General features: G+C 43.3%; 1 protein-coding gene across 1 annotated transcript; it reads left to right on the top strand.

Annotated features, from left to right (window-relative positions):
* The first annotated feature begins 2,917 nt into the window (after window positions 1-2,917).
* DTX3L (deltex E3 ubiquitin ligase 3L) lies at window positions 2,918-10,487 on the top strand. Its single transcript, XM_016199932.2, has 5 exons — window positions 2,918-3,107; window positions 3,935-4,140; window positions 5,801-7,348; window positions 7,753-7,970; window positions 8,889-10,487. Exons 1-5 carry the CDS (start codon window positions 2,918-2,920, stop codon window positions 8,956-8,958), a joined length of 2,232 nt encoding a protein of 743 aa, XP_016055418.2. The 3' UTR covers window positions 8,959-10,487.
* The last annotated feature ends 10,499 nt before the right edge of the window (window positions 10,488-20,986 follow it).

Genomic DNA, 20,986 nt, shown 5'->3' on the forward strand with positions numbered 1-20,986 from the left:
TCTTAGGGAATTTGGTAAGAATGCATCATAGGAAGACTGAACATGATTTCTGATCTTGAGTAGGTTTTAGTTTTACTGGTGAAAAGGCAATATTGTTTTGCTGCTATAGTTACTATTTACCTTCTAACCTTTACAGAGAGGTTCCAATTGAAATCGTAATGGCAATTCAGAGAAGGGAAAGAGCCATGTGGGCTACAGCAAGGAAAGCTTTAGGGAGAAAGTGAGACTAGAACCAGACCTTGAAGGATGGAACAGGTTCTTACATAGTTAGAAGAGCAGATTGATACCAAGTGGTAAGACTGGGCACAGCATTCAAAAAAGCAATGAGGAAAAACAAGCCTTATGAGTGAGTGTAAAGAACCCTGGAGAGTGTCTGAAGAAAGGAACTGTACTTATGCCTATCAGAGTGTGTGTACTGAGTTTGTAATAAATTCCTTGATCTAATAAGGAAGGGGAATATTTGGATAAAAATCAGAAACTCTGGAAAAACTATTTTAATGATTTTCCACCTAATAGGTAGAAATGAAAATGCTTAACGACACAGTAGCCTATACTTGCTGCCCACATAGTTGCCAAAAGGCCTCTAAAATGATTTGCAATGCCTTTGCAATAGAAAAATTTTGTGCGGCTATGTACAGCATCAAAGCACTATTATTCTTACAGGTCAGGAAAAACAGCAAGTCCCGAACAATCCTACAGTAAGAGGACAAGATGAATTTTTGCCTCCAGAGGGCACTGCTGTTTTCACAAAAGAAGGAAGTCTGTGTTTGCTTTGGCAGCAGTCTTCCAGTGGGCTTTTGCTTTAGATGGTATTTCACTTGTTTTTTCCTTTAGATCAGGCTTTAAAGGCATAGGGATAGACTTGAAGGGGGAATATTTAATCCCCTTCCCAACTTTCCATCACTGGTTCCTACTGTGTTCTTTTCTCTGCATGGGCAACATGAAGAAGTTGACTCTCCTCCATCCATCTGCCTGCTCAGCCCACTGTAGTGGGCTCCTGCCTCACTCCCAGCACTCCTCTGAAACTGATCGTTAGTGTCCTCCATGAGGTTAATCCCAATACACTCTCTTCTGTTCTAATCTTTGTTTGACCTCTTTCTTTGGATCCTAAAACTCTGCTTTCTTAGCTTCTCCTATGCCATCTTCCCGTGGTTCTTTTGTAACCTTTCACTTTACCTTTATAGGCCTTTTGCCTAGATTCACCTCCCTACCCTTATATGACCTCCTCCAAAATCCATGCTTTCTCTCCTCGACTCCACAGTTCAATCAATGATACACCATTTATCTACTCAAGTCAGAAATCTAGAATCTTTTCTTTTGTGCCATAACCAACCCATCAACTAGGTTAGAACACCTAAGTCACTCATGCCCCTACACTCCTTGCCCATTGACCACTTCAGGGCCTCAGGACCTCTTGCCTGAGCTATGTCAATACACTCTCTTTAAAGATTTAAATGTATTCAATTTACATTTTATTTTTGGATAGGTATTATGTTTCCTGGATTCAATTTAGAGGTGTGAAAGGCTCCCTCCGACCCCTAACTGCAGAATCGTAAAGTCTATGCAGTTGTAATTCTGATAGTACTGCCAAATTGCTCTCCATAAAGACTGACCCATTTCCAGTCTTACCAGCCATGTGAAAAACCTTCTCTGGCCTCTCTGCCTCTATTGATCCATGCTTGGAAATGTGTCCTCCACATGGCTGTCAACACCATTTTTCTAAAATGCACATCTGACAAATCACTCTCCTGTTTCCCCTGCTCACAACCCTTCCATTTCTCCCCACTGATCTTCCAAGACCTTTCACTACCTAGACTTGTGCGGTCTGTCCAATGTGGGCCATGAGTCACATGCAACTCTTAAGCTTCTGAAATGTGGCTAGTCCCAAAACTGAGATGTAAGTGTGAGATAAACACTGGATTGAAAAGACTTAATATGACAAAAGGAATGTAAAAATATGTCATAAGTTTTAACACTGATTACATGATGAATGATTAATTTAGGATATATACAAATTAAATGATTAAATTTAGGATATAATGAGTTAAATAACATCATTAAAATTGATTTCACCTGTTTATACTTTTTAAGTTATGGCTCATAAAAGCTTTTAAATTACATATTTGGTTCCATTATATTTGTACTAGACAGCAATGATCTAGCCCTTCCTCCATCACATCCCTTACCCATCTCATTCTCCTCCAAGGCTCCAGTGCTCGGTTTGTGCTTCAGGTCACAATGGTCCCTGTGTCTCAGATGCCACCCACCATCCCCACCTCCCTTTACTCTCCGGTGAGGTGGGGGGCTCCATGATCACCTTTATTCCCTAGTACACAGTGGTCCATACTGTTTGGTCAAGTCCAGGAATGAGGGCATGCAGACCCCGAGAGCCAGTCTAAAGGCTAAAGTTGGAGGGAGGTAACAGGTGATATGTCATAACGCAAGTGAACGCAATTTAAAAAAAAATGCAGGTATTAATCTGAATTCCAAATGGGAATTACATTTTAGCTGCGTGTAATGGTAACACCACCAAGAGCTCAAAGGAATCACCGACTCAGGAGAAACTTGGACTTCAGCCTCTCCCCGGTCTCATCCTCACATGGGAGGCCTGGCCCTGGCGCCCGCTGCCAGCCCGCGCGCCCGCCCAAGCCCGCGCCCAAGCCCGCGGGAGAGGAGACCCCCGGGCGACGGTCGCCCACCGCGCGGGGGACGCGGACGCTACCCACTCACCAGGCGAACTGTCGAGGAGAAGCCTGCGAGGAGAGGAGGGGGAACGGCTCTGCCGGGAACGGGGAGGGGCCTTCGGGAAAGCGAAACTGAAACTTTGCAGCCCCGGAAGGCGGGGCGGGACGCACCCCTGCCTCAGTCCAGGCCCAGCCACGGCCGGAGCCGCCACGGCAGCCCCATGTCCGAAGCCATGGCCTCGGCGCCCTGCCCGCCGTCCCCGCTGCTCATTCGGGTGTCCGAGCCCGGCCCCCCGACGAACATACGTCGGAAGCTGGAAAGCTACTTCCAGAGCCGGCCGTCGGGCGGCGGGGAGTGCACCGTCCGACACCTGGGCCCCGGCACCCCCCACACCTACCAGGTGGAGTTCTTGGAAAGGGCAGGTGAGCCCCAGGCCTGGGACTGGGGGCGCAAAGGTCGTCCCTGGGGCCCAGCCCCGCGGGATTGCGGGCAGGCCCAGCGGGCCGACCCAGGGGAGAGGGTGGGGGAAGGTGTGGCGCGTCTGGTGCGGCCGCAGCAACCGGGGGCTCTAGCTGCCAAGAAACGCCGCCCCCGGTGGAGGATCGAGCCCAACGCGTCCGGTTGGTGACCTGGCCTGACGGGGCCACCTTCCAGCAGGCCGGTCCTGACTCGTCTTTCTCAGCTCCCCGAAGAACACCTTTTCCTCCCCCCCACGCCTGTCACCCTTTGCCATTTAGGTATTGCATTTTTATGTTTTAAACAACTGTTCCATTGATTTATTTTTGAGGATTACAAAAGTAATATATGCACACTATAGAAAAGAGAGAGAAAAGAATGAAGAAGAACACCAGTCTGGTTCTTCCAGCCTTTTTCTATGAATGTCAGTAAACGCATACGGATAATTACAAAATTCTGAGTCTGCACTGTTGACTCCCTGTTTTTTAATCTACTTTATATGAGTATTATTCCATATGACTGAAAAGGGAAACCGAGAGAGTTTCAGAGACGACTTTTCATGAGTTGTTGATGTTTCATTATTATTGAGCTTTCATTTGTACAGTAAAACTGAAGCTGCCCACCTGTGAGTTTTGAATAGCTCCCTCACATCCCTATCGCAACAGGCCATCCCAGCATGCAGGGAGCCCGTACTGTGGGGTGCTTGGGCAGGGTGCAGATGCCTGAATAACACGATTATTTGAAATCACTCCCATGTCTGTGTGTATGTGTGTGTTTAATGTCTCCACTGAAGCTAAGGAGCGAGTGTTGAAAAAAGAAAAGCACCAAATTACAGTTGACGACAAACTTGTGACTATTTTCCTGGAACCCTCTGAAAATCCAATAGAGGAGAATGGAATGTCTCAAGTGCAAACACCATCACAGGAAGGGGCTAGGTCTGGTGAGAAGCATCCAAATGAAGAACATATTCCTAATGCTGTGGATTCCCGTGTCCAAAAGGTGAGTATTGAAAGAAGCAGCTGGGTATGTACTTGCAACTTTCTCTCCAGTCACCTTGCTTTCATTATTGGTCCAACAACCATTGGCTGAGCCAGGCACTGTTTTAGGCACTGGGGCACAGAGGATAACAGGTCCCTGCTGGGGGTGGGGAGCTACATAGAAGGACAATAAAACAATTTTAGAGAGTGCTGTGTGCCTTAGACAGTGACTGGGCCAGAGCAAGGAAGGAAAGGAGATCATGCTACTTGTGACCAGGAGTCAGAGACAAATTCTCTGAGGTGACATTGGGCCTGAGACTTGAATGAGAAGGAATCAGCCATGCAGAGTCATTTGACAAATCAATGTGACAGTGTGTGCCAGGCACTGTCACAGGAGCTGGGGTTATAGCCAGGAACACAGCAGACCCTGCCCTCAGGTACCTTATGTTCTAGTGAAGGAAAAAGACACTAATAGTAAACAAATAGATTTATAATAAAATGTCTGCCAGTGACAAGTGCTAGGAAGAAGAATACAGCAAGATAAATGACAGAGGGAAGCACAAGAGCAAAGACCTCAAGACAGGAGCTTACATCTTGAGCTCCAGGAGCTTCAAGGAGGGAGGCCAGTGTGGCTAGGGCAGTGAGCAAGGGAGAGAGTGTTATAAGAGGAACTTTGAGAGGTCAGATTTTGGGGGATGAAGGTAAGGACTTTGGATTTTCACTTAAATGTTAGGGGATTCATCAGATAGTTTTGAGCCAGAGGAGTGGAATACTTTGATTTGGGTTTCTAAAGGATCACTTCGGCTGCTGTGTGGATAACTGATTGTAGGAAGGGGTTAGAGTGGAAGGTCAGGGTCCAATTAGGAGGATTTGCAGTGGGCCAGGTGCAAGACAATAATGGCTTGGACTCTGGGTGGTCCCGATGGAGGTGTGTGAAGTGGCTGGATTCAGGAAACATTTTGAAGGAAGATCTAGAATGAGGATGTTACATGCAGAGGAAATAGCATGTGCAAAGGCCTTGAGGGGGAACAAAACATTAGAAATCTTGTTTTTTTTATTCCATTCAATTTGCCTGTCTTTTTTTTAGCCTAATTTGTTGTGCTTGCCTTATACTTGAGCATCTAAAGGCTAGGGTTTAGAGAGTCCAGCAACACTTCATCCACTTAGGTGTTTAGTAAAATAAATAAATAAATAAATAAATAAATAAATAAATAAGAGGTGGTTGAAGACTAGGAAAAAAGTAATAGGAAAAAAACCGTATTTCTCAAATTTATGACTCCCTTCCAGGCTCTCAGACTTTTGTGAGAACAACAGCAGCTTACGTGGAAAGACAAAATGCCTTCCCTCCACCCCATTCCCCAAGGTCAAACAGATAGTGGCAGCTCTAGAATCCAAACTGCTTGTCCACAGAGCCTTTAAAAGTGTTCATGCCCAGGCTCTACATTTACATCAGAATCTCTGGCGACGTGTCTGGGCGTTGGCCTTTTTTTTTTTTTCCCCTTTTAACTTCCCAGGTGATTCTGATGTGCAGACAGGGTGGAGAACCTCTGGGTGACAGTGTGCTATGTCCTCTGTGAAAAGGATTTGGAAGAAGTCACCCTGTGCTAAGTTGTTGTTTCTCCTGAGAGGAGACTGTGGGCTTGGGTGTCTGAGAGATTTCATTTGTTCCTTTTAAATTTCAGATCTTCCTCAGTGTCACAGCTGACCTGAACTGTAACCTGTTCTCTAAAGAGCAGAGGGAATACATAACCACTCTCTGTCCCAATGTCAAAAAAATGGAGGGCTATGATGGAATTGAGAAGGTGTGTGGTGACTTCAGAGATATTGAAAAAATACATGGCTTCTTCAGTGAGCAACTCCTAAAAAGTGAGCAGAAACGCGAATCATCCCGTTTGACAACAGAGAGGGAGCCACCCCATCAGTTGGACCAGAACAGCTACGGTTCTCTCTCTGCACCAAAAACGAAGTCAGAAGGAAAAGGCAACAGTTATGAAATTCCCCTGCCTTTCTTCGAATACTTCAAATATACCAATCCTGAAAAAATGGAGTCAATAGAGAAAAGATTTGGTGTAAAAATAAAAAGCTGGGAGAGTTCTCTGAACACGATCTCTTTAGAATTCACCTCAAGTCAATCACATGACCTCAGAGTAGCAGCTCAAGACTGTTTTATCAGTGAATTTCAGAAAATCATGGGAACTACAAGGCAGGAAAGTGTTGCATTATCAGACAGTAAGCAGGCAAATAAAATCAAACAGGAATTGAGTCACCAGTTTGAAAAGCTTTTTATAAAGGAGAATGGAGCAGAATTAACTCTCCTTGGGACAGAAAATGACATTTCAGCTGCCAAATATTTTCTTGCCCTCCGAATCTCTGAAAGTCTTGTCAAGGCACCTGTGAAAATATTGACTCCCAGGTGCATGATGAATGGAATTGAGGTTGACATAGCTCACTATAAGCTTTTAGAAGCTGAATTACTCCAGGAGATATCAGAGATAGAAAAAAAGTACAACACTCAATATAAGGTTTTGGGGAAAAGTCAGAAAACCTACATTATATTTGAACCTAAGGACAAGGAGTTAGATTTGTCTATGCATGCTTATGCAAGTTTCATCGATGCCTATCAACATATTTCTTGTCAGCTGATTAGAGAAGTTCTTTCACTGAAACCTCTGGGCAAGGAGAGAAAGAACTTGTTTGGGACCAAGTTCACTGTTGACTTTAGAAAAAAGCATCCAGGGGTACACTTGTTGCTAAATAAAGAATCAATAACTTTTATTGGGCTGCCAAATCACCTTGTAAAGGCAAAGCAGTATGTCTTAAACACAGGGGGAATACCCCTGTTAGCTGGAGAGAAGTCAAATGGGGATCATGAAACACCCATGGACGTTGATAGTAATGATTCAGAAACAGCTTTACCAACATCCCAGCGCTCTGCCAGTTCTGGGGCGTCAGGAGTAGACAAGGAAGAAGATCCATGTCCCATCTGTATGGAGCCCATTAAGAACAAGAAAGTGCTATCAAAGTGCAAGCACGAATTCTGCACCCGTTGTATCGACCAAGCCATGGTGTATAAGCCAGTCTGTCCTCTGTGCCAGGTTCCCTATGGTGTCCAGAAAGGAAATCAGCCAGAGGGAACCATGACGACCCGTTACCTAAAAACTTCACTTCCAGGTTATGAAAGCTGTGGCTCCATCGAGATTATTTATGAGATGAAGGGAGGCATACAAACAGTAAGTGTTTCTGAGATCTCTGGGTTTCTTTCTAATGTGCTAGGATTACCAGCACACAAGAGACTGTGCTGTTACCAATTAGTGGATTTTGCAGGGACTTATTTCCGTGGTCATAGGCAATCGCTTTAAGTAGTTATGAAAGTAACAGTGTTTGCTTATAACTTATCTCTTGTGTCTATTAAGGGAGAGAAGGGGTGGATGATGATTATGTGTCAAGGTGGGGGGAGTCAGGAAGATGGATGATATTCCCAGCATGAATTTAGGAAAAGAGGAGAAATATGAACTAATGGGAATATGAGCAAACCTTTAATACTTTTTTTTGCTTTTGATTTGCTCTATCTGCATAGTATAGTAAAATTTAGACTCGGAGTGTTTTCACGTGACATTGTTTTGTTTTCACACAGAAAGAGCACCCAAACCCAGGATTTCCATATTCTGGAACACTGCGAACTGCATACTTGCCTGCTAACGAGGAAGGAGAAGAGGTTTTGGCACTGCTTTGTAAGGCCTTTAAGCAAAAGCTAATTTTCACAGTGGGGACTTCTCGAGCTTCAGGAATGTCAGATGTCATTACATGGAATGATATCCACCACAAAACGTCCCAGTATGGCGGACCAGCAAAGTGAGAACCTTTTGAAATATAATACTTGCTAAACAGAATTTAGAGGTTGTAAACTATGGCAATTTGAGGATACGGCTATCAGGGACTCTTTTTCGCAGTGGGATTAGATATAGTGCAGTATTTTGAGAGATGTTAATCTCAAAGGCAAAAAGATTGGTTCCCATCACCTTCTACTCTCCCAACCAGAAAGCATCATACGGTTACTAAATTTTTCATCAAAAGGCAGGGGTCTTCAGAATCCAGGATCAGTGATATCTCAGATGACTTGATTTGAGGTTTCCTGTTTATTTGAAGGGTAGATCCTAAGAATGTTATTTACTTTGCCTTCTTTTAAGAGCGTCCTTTCTTCTACCCTCTCCTCCATCATTCTGTAGAGATCCTTAATTCACTTGGCTAATAGTACTTTAGAAAAACTCTTATTTAATGTTGTGGAAGTTGTGTTGTAGGCAACCCAATTGTTCCTAGTGAAATTCAGATAGAATACCTCAGACCCTTAGAATTCAAAAGGGCCCTGAGACTTTTGCAAATTTTCCAAATTTGAAAATCCTCTTGTAGCATATACTACATTTTTATATATAAAATATAAATATATATACTATATTATATTTTTATATATAACATGTTTTTATATATATTTTATAGTATAGTATAAATTTATAGTATAGTATAATTTCTTGAGAGTCACTGCTTACCATGAGCTGAAAATAAAAATATCTTGTTGGAAGGCAGATCCTAGACACACAGTTAGGCTTACTCACTAGCTAAATGACTCACATCTGCACACTTACAAATAATTATAAATCATCTGCCGCCAGGATTGCTTGTTAATGTTTGCAATACAATGTTAATGCCAGTTACCTGCTTAACAGATTCTTTAAAATCATGTGTGATAAAGCTAAAGGGCTTTTACTTCTGCAGGTTTGGCTACCCTGATGCTAATTATCTGACACGCGTCAAGCTGGAGCTGAAAGATAAAGGAATTGAGTAAGAAGACTGCTGGCAGGATATCTTGAGCCAAGCTTTCAAAAGACACGGTTGAAGAAGCAGAGTAAATACCAATCTAAATCCTAATGTAGAAACACCTTTTTAAAATGCTCATCTCAAGGGGATTCATGTAAGAGCAAGAATCTGATAGTCTGTCATTTCTGGAGTCTTACTTTTTATGAAAGATAAAAGCCCCAAAGACCTGTGTGATTTTTTGCTGCAGAGGTGTTGTGCCTCATTCTTGTGTCATTGTTGGGGAGAGAGGGGAATGGAGTGCTGTGGGTCTGAAATCATCTTCTGTGCTCTTCATTTGAAATACCAGCTGCCAATTGGTCCTCTTTTTATTACCATCTCTGGGGTGGTCCTTCAGTTTTTTTGTTTGCTGGTTGGTTGGTTTGCCCTTTAAGTACCCTAAAGGTAAAATCCTAGTGTGAATGGGGGAGGGGGGTATGGGGGAACGCTTTGGCTATGGTAAATTATTAAAAGACACATGTTCCCCTCCCTCAAGGCCAGAAAAGTTGCCAGGAGCAAAGATTGTGCAACCTTGGGTAATAAATAGCATAAGGCTATTATTTGTCATGACTCAGAGCCTGGTACATACAGTTGGTGCTTAATAAGTTTTTGCTGCCTGACTCGGGGTTAATACCCCAGCAGAGGGATATGTGCTCCCTAAATCTTTAGCAGAGGCAGGAATAAGGAATCCATTTCTGGAATCCTCACCCTGATTTGAAAAACTGAGTTTCTTATCTGGTCATCCACATCCCAGCTTCTCTCCGAAAAGGATGAACAGGATGTCTTTTTCTTTCCCTACGGATACACATATACACACACATATATTTTTGGTTAGAGGGTAATAGTCAGTATTTATTGTGGACTTATTTTATCCCCTTTATAAGATCTTTTTATCTGTGTGATTGATACTATTAGTACCCTCATTTTATAACTGAGAAAACTAATGTACAGAAAGGATACCTTGACAAAGGTCACATAGTTAATTAGTAGAAGTGCTGGGATTTGAAGGAGATAGTCTGTCCCCACAGCTTCTGCACCCCAGGGCTATACTGCCTCCCATAGGGGGACTTCTCCTCCATGGAGCTGGCTGGGGAGTGCCTATTATTCCGGGCCTCTCTCAGAAATGCATTTCTACACAGTGCTCACAGCAAATTTCCCCTGAAGAAGTCCTATTTGAAGAATCCAGAATCTCTTCCTTTGTCCAGAGAGTTGAGGAAGCTTAAACTAAATGGTAGCCTTTTTTTTTTTTTTTGGTTAATCAGATGATACATTTAATTTTTGGTGATTCAGTAAAGTCTTCACTGTTACGAGTAGTTGTTTTGTATCTACTCACCTTTTAGCTAGCTTGCTTCAAAAAACCAAAAGTTTGGTTCCTGCTTAGGTCTAGATGCTTGATTGCAGTGTAGTGTGTGCACAGGCAGTTAATGGTGCGAGTGGTTGGTGAGCCTTTGGATTGCTGCTTTTGCTCTTTGGGAGGTATTATCATCTGTATCTGCTTTAAATAAAGTTACACATTAGGAACAGATTGTCTGTGCTCTTTCCCCACTCCTTTTTTCTTAGGTTGAGATTCTGGTGGTTTCCTACAACACATACAGTGTATAACAAACTACATTCGACTTCATTGCTGTCACTTTCAGCTGTGAAAATCACATTTCTTAATATTTTCCCCCCTTAACACACAGAGTACTACAAAGGTAAGAGTAGGCTGCAGGTTTCATCTCTTCCTTCCTTTCCATGACCTGCTCCTTGGATTTAACTAATTTGCTAGAGCAACTCCCAGAACTCAGGAAACGAGTTTACTCATTCGATTATCTGTGTATTACAAAAGGATATAACTCAGAAATGACAGACCAGATGGAGGAGATGCCCAGGGCAAAGTATGTGGAAAAGAGCACGGAACATCCATGCCCTCTGAGCATCCCATTCTGCCAGCACCTTCACTTGATCACCAACCCAGAAGCTCTCTGAACCCTGTCCTTTTGGGATTTTTTGGAAGCTTCATTACATAGTCATGATGAGTAAATCATCGGCCATTGGTAATTTAACTTAATTTCTAGCCCCTCTTTCCTCCCCAGAGGTCAGGGGGTGGGACTGAAAGTTCCAACCCTCTAATCATGTGGTTGGTTCCTTTGGCAGCCAGGCCCCATTTTTAGTCACCTCATTATAAATCACTCCATTAACATAAAAGACATCTTTATGGGCTCTCAGCTTTTAGGAAATTCCAAGGGTCTTAGGAGGTCTGTGCCACAAACTGGGACAAAGGCCAAATACATATTTCCTATTATAAATCACAATATCACAGATAGCATCAAAGCAGACTTTTGGAGAAAAATCAAACCTTTGTGGTATTTCCTTACATTTATCGTACTGTGTAGTACTGGTTTTGCTTTGATTTCCATATGGGAGTTGGGTACTATTTTCTATTGATTGGGTTCTGAGTCCTCTAAAACAGAGCCTTAGGCAAAAATCAAGATGCTGCCAACTTATTTGGGAGGTGCAGGCCCAGGACAGTGAAGGTAAGGACAAGCAAAAAGAGAAGTGAGGCCACCTAAGACGTGATACAATGCAATGCCCAGCCACTGCTTCATAAAGCTGTGAAAAGACAGCAGGTCACTCCGCAGCTTTATTTGCTTGGCACAGGAGTTGAAAAGGACTGCAAAAATTATGTTGAAATGTCTTATTTTATAGAGTAGGAAACTTAGTTTTATTTCCTGGGAAAACAACAATGTAAAATATAGTAATAGTATACATTAAAATGTAGTCTTGGTGGCACCTTTGGCTTCTCCCTCTTGTCCCGCATGTTCATCATCATCAGCCCTGTCTCCACTTCAAATCTTGCTTCCCAGCTGGTATTTTCATAGTTCTCTCACCACTAAAAACTCTCTCTGTCCCCATCTCTCTTCTTCCTCCCACTGAAAACTATCTTTTGAAAAAAATAGCTCTGATCTCATCACTCCTCTGATGATAAGCCATTAGTGATTCCCTGATGCCCAGAGCAGTGCTTGTCAAACTTGATCTTGTGTCAGAATCATTGGCGGGCTCAATAAAGTGCAGATTGCTAAGACCCTCCCCCAGAATTTCTGACCCAGTAGGTGTGAAGTCGGGCTCACGGATTTGCATTTCTAACAAGTTCCCATTGCTGCTGCTGCTGCTGATGATGATCTTCAGACCACATTTTGAGGACCACTGGCCTAGAAAATAAAGTCAAACTCCCCAGCATGTCCATCAGGGGTTTCTCATGTCCTTACCTCGTGTCCTTCCCTCCTTACCAAAACCCCATGGTTTAGTCACACCACACCACCAGCTTTTCCAAACCTTTAGTCCATACATTTATTATTATGGCCTTTGCTCTATGTGTCCTCCCTCTGGGATGCCTCTCCACCTCATTCATCTCTTAGAACTCTCCTATTCATCATTCAAGGTCTCAAATGTCACTACTAGATGAACTTTCATTCAGTCTTGCCTCTAAATTATGAATCATGTATTTCCCTGTGTTCCTTAATAATTTATACCTATCTCTATTAACGCTGTGGACCTTGAGAAAGAAGATACTTAGTAAAAAGGGCTTCTAGTGGCTAACTGGGCTCAAATTAAAAACAAAAACATCCCAGCACCCATTTCTACCCAGGAACCTCTCATGTAAACTGCACTTCAGGGAAAAACCTGCACTGAACTACCTGTGTCTGCACTGCCTGCCTGTATTGTTTCTGCCATCTCGGCCAGCCCTTATAAAGAAGTTCCTGGAATCCTATTTCAAACAATAGGACTGAGGCTTTTTCCATCTAACCAGAGCTGTGCAGCTATGTCCCCATCAGCTTCTTCATCAACTAATCAGAATGGCCCTGACCAACCAGGACAATGCCTCACAATCAAACTGGATTTGGAGTCCTCATTTGCATGAAGACAGACCAATCAGGGGCCAGGGGCAGGGACTTCTGTCTATATAAGTCAGTTTTCCTCTGGCCCTGAGAGTGCGCTTTCCCTTTCCACCAAAAACTGTTTCTGATGAATGTCAGAGGGATGGAGGAGGGTGGGTGGGTGGAGGGGGAGAGAGTAACCAAAGAATTTATGTGCATATATACACAACCCAAGGACATGGACAATGGTAGGGAGAGGGACTGTGGAGGGGGAAGGAACAGGGTGGAACGGGTCATTGGGGAGAAAAAGGGACATCTGTAATATTTTAAACAATAATAAAATTTTTAAAAATAAATTAAAAAAGCATACAAAAAAACTGTTTCCCTGTTGGGGTTGAAATGCAGATGTCTCACTAGAACAGAGCAGAGCAGAGCAGCACAGGCCAGAACAGGTAGACTGGTGCAGAACAAAGCAGATCAGAGAGGAGTAGAGCAGAGCTGTCTAGCCTGAGAGGGGTCTGACCCCAGGGCCACCTCAGCCCTGCTGTATCACAATTGAGCTGTTTTGCACTGAATAGTTTCTTTCTTCACCACACCCCAAATCGGAGATTCCCATTGAATCGGCACCAGCAACCATCAGTGATGCCAGAATCCATTTACCCAGCTTTCTGCCTTGGCGTGGTGCTGGGCACTGACCTCTAAGTACTGCAGCAACCCCATTCTCATGCCCTCTGATTACTGGCTGGGTTCAGCAAAGGGAGGTACCAGCAAGAGATTGGAGGTTCAGCAGAGAGAGTGGTCGGGGGACTCACTCCCCTTGCTGTCTTGCCAAATCAGCCATGGTTCTCTTGCAGTGGCTTTCTCCTATAGGTATGGCTCTTACCAGGCTCAGTACATGCCCCCTCCTTGCCCCTTCAGCCTAGATATTAAGGAGAAGGCAATGGTGTTTCACCATTTCTCACTGGTTTCTCTTTACTCTTTGCCCACACCTATCTAATCCCTTTATTAAACTCTCCTCAATTACCTATTTTGAGTGTACCATAATACACCAGGATACACCAGGTGTGATATACCAGATAAATGTGTATTAGGGTGCTTTTTTGCTTCCTTCTCTTTACTCCCATGCTCACCCCAGAGAGAAGGGGTCTGTGTTCAATTGCTCTTTATAATCTTAACACAATGCCAGGCATATCAAGGGTTTTCAATACATGTTGGTTGAATTAAATAATGTCTTGTCAGGCTAGACCTGATTCCAGGAAACACCAGGCAGTGAGCAGCCACCACCACCCGTCTTAGTGGGCATGAAAAGGACCCAGTATATTTTTCTGAAGATGAGTAGGTAGGGAAAGAGGGGTGGGTTAGGAATGGGATGCCCAGGAGAAAGGGGAACTAATACAGATTTTTTTTGTTTGTTTAACTAGACAATAGGATTTATTGAGGTGCATGCATAGTGCTCAAGGTCCAGATCTCTCCAACTTTCCTCTGGTTTCTCTCAGACCTTCACATTCTAAGTGGTCAATGTCCTGCCTCATTCCCGACGAACAGTGAGGCACTGATGTCCTAGAGCCAAAAAACAGGACAAGAAAGGGGTTCCAGGTGGCCCAAGTTTCAGCCACCTGATCTCCATTCAGTTCCTTCCTCCCCCAGAGGACCTGGCACCTGCCCCTGACAAAGCAAAAAATAGTATTAAAGAAAAATAATTTCTACAAAATGGCTCATACAAACACCTGTGGGTGGTGGAAGAGATGCCTCTGTGAGACACAGATGACTGAAAGGGGCAAGAATGGGGAAAGATACCACCACCTCTCCTAGTCTCTAAAACATAGCCTCCAGCTGCCCGAGGACTGGAAGAGGGCTGGGGCAGGCAGGGGAGGGGCAGAGCAGGGCCAAGGGACCCTTATGGGGCCGGACTGGTGAGCAGGGTGGTGAATTGCAGGGCCTGCCCTTCCAGCTGTGTTGCACACTGCACCATCTCTTGGGCTGCAGAACGGGATGGGTAGCCCAAGGCAGCTCCCTTGCCAGGGAGCACAGTAGCCCACAATGCCTGGCCCAGTGCTGTACCTGCAGCCCTGACCTGTGCTTAGAGAAGGGGGGAGGCTGCCGGCTGGTCCAGGGTGGCCCCAATAAACACCAGGCAGTGAGCAGCTACCATCACCTGCTTACCATGGGGCACAAAGAGGCATGGGGGTTGTTTGACCCATGGTGGCTGGACATCAGGGCCACCACAGCTGCCTGCAGTGCTGAGTGGTGGCTCTGGCACTGCCCTGTATAGAAGTGCAGGAGCTGTTGATCTCAGCTGGGCAAACCAGTGGCTCCCCGGGGGACAGGACCTCCTGCTGCTCCGGTGGCCCCCACTCCAGCAGTTCAGGATCCCCTGGAAAAGCCTTATCAAGGGTCCGAGATCCCTGAGAATACTGATTTTTAAAAAATGTGCTAGACACTCTACAGACTTTATCTCATTGAATCCTCACAATAATATCATGAAGTAGTTATGGCTATGCCCATTGTACAGATGCCATTGACTGCTGTTACTTGACTGAGAAACTATAGAGCCCAAGACTTAGATCCAAAATTTGATTGACAGCAATATTTGTTTCAAAAGGGTGACATAAATTCGAGGCAGCTGCTGTTTGTTAGCCAAGACTGCAACCTAAAGCAGAAGCAGTTTTCATAGAAATGAAAGCGAAAGATCTAGGCACCAGCCTGTCGGGTGGGGCAGGCCGGCAGTGGGGGCAGATGGAGCTGGGGATGGCCGTGCCCAGCCCCTGGCTGCTGGTGTGAGAGTCCTGGGGCTCTGGGCCCCGGTCTACCTAAGAACTTGCACACCAAGTTTCAGGAGGACCTCCAGAGCCGGAAGAGATCGGAGGCGGGGAGCCTGAGGTCTGCCAGGAGCTGGGCAGCCTGCCCCGCTTCCTGGGGCTCTTTGTTGGCAGGATGGTGAGAGGCTCTCCCGGGGAAGGGGTGAGGAGGGGGCGACAGGGTTGACCTGCCAGGCTCTCCGCGCATGCGTAGCACAAGGCTGCGCAGAGACCCCCCACTCCCTCAGAACCCTCTCTTCTAGGAAGGCAATTACCACCCTGACTTGTCCAGGAAGAGAGTGTGGGGCATCTTTTTCCATAGACTGCGTTGAGAATTTCCCCCTGAAATTTTTAAAAGTTCCTTATAAGTTAGGAATATTGATCCTTTATCTCTGATATATGTTATGAATATTTCCTTCCAGTTTGTCATTTGTCTTTTGAGCTTGCTTATGGTGGCTTTTTTCCCCACGCAAAACTTTTTTGTTTGTTTTCATGTAATACAATTTACCAATCTTTTGTTTTATTGCATCAGGACTTTAGTCATATTTTAAAACTTTCCCCCTATACCCAGTTTATCATCACCCATGCTTTTTTTTTGTTTTTTATATTTAGATCTCTAGCACATTTGGGATTTATTCTTGTATGTGGTCTAAGGAATGGATCTCATTTAATATTTTTTTCTTTTAAAAATGTACCTTTATTGATTTCAGAGAGAGGAAAGGAGAGGGAGAGAGAGAGATAGAAACATCAATGATGAGTCATTGATCGGCTGCCTCCTGCACGCCCCCAACTGGGGATCCAGCCCGCCACCTGGGCATGTGCCCTGACCAGGAATCCAACCGTGATCTCCAGGATCTTAGTTTGATGCTCAACCGCTGAGCCAAGCCCATCTGGGCCGATTTCTTTCTTGATCTTTTTGGTAACCCATTCATTGTTTAATAACATGCTATTTAGCCTCCAAGTGTTAGAATGTTTTTGAGTGCTTTTAATGCAGTTGATTTGTAATTTCATGCCATTATTATCTGAGATGCTTGATATGATTTCAATCTTCTTGAGCTTGTAGAGACTGGTTTTGTGTCGAAACATGTGGTCTGTCTTTGAGAATGACTCATGGCGCCTGAGGGGAATGTATATTCTGCAGTTTTGGGGTGAAATGTTCTGAAAATATCACTTAAATCCATCTGATCTAGTGTGCCATTTAAAGTCACTGTTTCTGTGTTGACTTTTTGTCTGGAAGATCTATGTAGTGAAGTCACTGGGGTGTTAAAGTCCATGACTATGACTGTATTGTTGTTGATCTCTCTCTTAAAGTCCTAAGGTTATTATTGCTAGGTCCTTATTTATTGCCATTTTAATTCTTTATGCCTATGTTTCTCTATTTCTTCTTATTATTACAGCCATCCCTTTAACATTTCCTGAAATGCTGATTTGGTGGTGATAAACTCCTTTAGAATTTTTTTTTGTCTGGGAAGTTCTTTATTTCACCATCTATTTTGAATGATAGCCTTGCTGGATAGAGTAGTCGTGGTTTCAGATCCTTGTTTTGCATTACCTTGAATACTTCATGCCATTCCTTTTTGGCCTGTAGAGTTTCTGATGAGAAGTCAGCTGACAATGTTATGGGAGCTCCTTTGTAGGTAATAGACGGCCTTTCTCTTGCTGCCTTTAATATTCTTTGTCTTTAATTTTTGGCATTTTAATTATGATGTGTCTGGGCATGGGCCTCTTTGGATTCTTCTTGCTTGGGACTCTGTGCCTTCTGAACTTGTGTGACTTTTTCCTTCATCAGGTTAGGGAAGTTTTCTGCCATTATTTCTTCAAACAAGTTCTCTAACCTTTGCTTACTTTCAACCTCTTCTGGCACTCCTATGATGTGAATATTGTTACATTTTATGTTGCTCCACAATTCCCTTAGACTGTCTTCCTGTTTTTTAATTGTTTGTTTGTTGGATCTCTGATTGAGTGATTTTTTTCTACCTTGTCTTCTAATTGGCTGATCCGATCCTCAGCTTCCTCTAATCTGTTGTCTATTCCTTCCAATGTATTCTTTATTTCTGCTATGCCATTCTTCATTTCTGACTGGTCATTTTTCATAGTTTCCATATCTTTTTTCATGCTGTTGAGCGTCCCTACAATCAGTATTCTGAACTCTATATCTGATAGATTGTTTATCTCTGTTTCATTTAGCTTTTTTCTTTTTCTTTTTTAAATATATCTTTTTGATTTCAGAGAGAGGGAGAGAGAAAGATAGAAACATCAGTGATGAGAGAGTCATCATTGATCGGCAGCCTCTTAAACACCCCCAACTGGGAATCTAGCCTGCAACCCAGGCATGTGCCCTGACCAGGAATTGAACCTCTATCTCCTGAATCCTAGATCAATGCTCAACCGCTGAGCCACACTCAGCTGGGCCATTTAGCTGTTTTCTGGAGACTTCTCTTGTTCTTTCATTTGGGGCTTGTTTTTTGGTCTCCCCATTTTGGCCGCCTGTTTGGGTTTGTTTCTATGTGTTAGGTAGGCCTGCTAGGACTCTCAGGATTTTTGGAAGGTCTCTGGTGCAGGCCAATTTCTGATGCTGTTTGTGACTGGCTTTGAGTAACCTGTTTGGAGCTGTCAACAACCCTTGGCTTGAGGTCTCCTCTGCTGGGGCTGAGTGCGTTTGGACACAACCAAGGTGCACACCAAAGTCTGCTTTTCCAAGGCCTAGGTCCAGGAGCAGATCAAACAAAGACTCAAAGCACTCTGAGATCTGCCTCTGGCTGCAGGCTGATTAATTTGATTTTCTTAATGAGCCTCCAGCTGTAGAAACTCCACAGGGTAGAGAGAGAGGTTTTCCAGCAGGGTGGGACAATTGCTTCCCCCTCAAGCAAAACTGCTTGGAAAGTAAATGTCTGTCTCTGCAGTATGGGGGAATGACTTGGCACAGGAATCAGAGGGGTGCCCTCTGAGCTCTATATCCAGAGCCCACAACCTTAGATTCTCATTGCACAGCTCCAGTCCATTCTGCCCTCCCTCTGCTGGAGCCCAAGGTGAGTGGCTGCACATGAAACTTTGTGCATTGGCTCTTTAAGAGAGTGTCTGCATTTTCAGCTGACAGAAACCCAGCTGCTTTTCACAGCCAGATGTTATGTGGGCACCTTTCTGTGTTCTGGTGCTCTTGACTGGGAAGCCCAGCCTGGGGTTTAGGCCCCAGAATCCTCACTGGGAACCCCCCACAGCTGAGATATCCCTCTGGACCTTCAGCTGCTTCCTGTGGGAGCCCAGCCAGCCCTCTTGTGCCTCTGCACTTCCTATCAGTCTCTATGCAGTCTCCATTTTTCCTCCTTGGTTAAGAGGGTGCTCTCCAGCTCGTCCTCAGTTGCAATTGATTATTCAGGGTGGTTTTTCTATATTTTAGTTGTAATTCCAGTTGGTCCTGGGAGAGTGTCAGTGTAGCTTCCACTCAGTCTGCCGTCATCTTTCCCAACAATATTTATTAAATTATGATTCATCTCTCCACTTTCTTATTCCTCTTAATACTTCATACACTGTACTTTTTCCTAGATTGAGACTTATTTCTGGAATTTTTATTCTACTCTTGTCATATTACCTATTCTTAATTTAGAACTATTTAGTTTTGTACTTATTACTTTAAAATGCATTTTTTGAGAAGTCTTTAGAAGTCTCTGTTCTCCCTATGTCTATAAATGCCTACTCATACCTAATCTTCTTAGTAAATAGGCAGCGTATTTGTACTTTGGTTATCTCTGTAGATTGCCCTTTCATTATGCCATAATGGAAACTTCTTTCTTTTCAGTAACAAGTTGTAGCTCTGTTTACTTCAGTAGATGAACACCATCATTTACTGTCATGTTTATTACTTTTGTTTTCCTGTGATTGGGTGAGTAAATCTGTCTTTACAATGTATAATGTTTAACTTCACATGATCATTTAGCCAAAGAGTTGCTTTTTTTAAAAATAAGGCAATGAGTGAAATCTATTTTTTTAAGCATTTAAAACATCAGTAAGTAACATAAAGAACAGAGCCTTTCAAGTCCCAAATCAAATATAAAAACTAACATCTTAAGTGTTTTTGTCTCCCTAAAAATTGCTGAGTTGGGAGACCTCAGTACAAAAGTAAAACTTGTCAGAAGAGTGAGTACAGTGGATGAAATGGAAGTGGATGAAATTGATGAAGTTTAAAAAGACCCTTCGTAAAGCCTCTCTGTTGGTTGCATTTTATAATATCCAAGACACCGTGACTGAGAATGGGCGACCTTTGCTTTTGGACTTGACTTGTGGCCTGTCAGAAGCCAATGCTGACTTCAGGATGGAAGCAATACACAATACTAAAGTTGCTGTTGTCACTTTTCTCAAAAATATTGGTAAGACAGATGATAACTTTTAACCCTTCATCTACAAATTGTGGTTGTATCCAACTTTGAGATTCCAGGCATCTCACAATGGGTCTTTAAAAGTTGTGCTCTTTCTAACTCCCAGTGAGATAATTGCAAGGAAATATGTATTACTACTTCTGGTACTTCTAATAGCTAACATTTATCAAGTGTTTGCTCTATGCTAAGCACTATGCTAAGTTTTTACTTACTTTATCTCATAACATATTAGCACTATGAGATAAATACTATTATTGTCTTCATTGTAAAGATGAAGAAATCTGGGCTTAGAGAGGAGTAAATTACTTGCTTATAGTCACACAGCTCATAAGTATTTGAGTCAAAATTCCAAATTAGACATTCTGACTTCTGAGTGTATTGTCTTAACCACTGTACATGTGCCCTCAAATTTTCAGTGAGTTTTAATAGTTATAGGACTTTACCTTTATGATAATTACGCATCCAAATAGAGACTGAGATGTGCACCTGAAACCTGTATAATTTTGTTAACCATTGTCATCTCAGTAAATTCAATTGAGTGCAAAAAAAAAAAAAAGTGGAGATAAAATCTATCTCACAGGGTCATTGTGAAGATTAAATTAAGTGGCATAATATTTGTAAACCATCTGACACATAACAGATATTCAATAAATAAAGCTATTACAATTATAAAATTAGGTAAAATGGGAAACACAAGTTACTATTTTATGAAGTGATTCCCACAATAAGTCTACTACCCACCTGGCACCAAACTTAGTTATTACAATAGTTCTAATTATTTTTTTAAACCTTAGCATTATAACCCTGGCTGATGTAGCACAGTGGTTGGAGTGTCTCTGGTTCTATTTCCAGTTAGGGCACTTACCCAGGTTGTGGTTTCATTCCCAGTTCGGGGCCCATGCAGGAGGCAACCTATCAGTGTTTCTCTCTCTCTCGCTTCTTCCCTCCCTCCCTTCCTCTCTCTCTAGAATCAATGAAAAACATCCTTGGGT

Source organism: Miniopterus natalensis, chromosome 6 (assembly GCF_054644295.1).
Source record: "Miniopterus natalensis isolate mMinNat1 chromosome 6, mMinNat1.hap1, whole genome shotgun sequence".
NCBI classification, from domain to species: Eukaryota; Metazoa; Chordata; class Mammalia; order Chiroptera; family Miniopteridae; genus Miniopterus; species Miniopterus natalensis.

Coding starts and splice junctions, on each gene's coding strand:
- DTX3L (XM_016199932.2), top strand. CDS start 2,918: ATGGCCTCGGCGCCCTGCCCGCCGTCCCCGCTGCTCATTCGGGTGTCC. Junction 3,108..3,934: donor GGAGTTCTTGGAAAGGGCAG/GTGAGCCCCAGG, acceptor TCTCCACTGAAG/CTAAGGAGCGAGTGTTGAAA. Junction 7,971..8,888: donor CAGTATGGCGGACCAGCAAA/GTGAGAACCTTT, acceptor TTACTTCTGCAG/GTTTGGCTACCCTGATGCTA.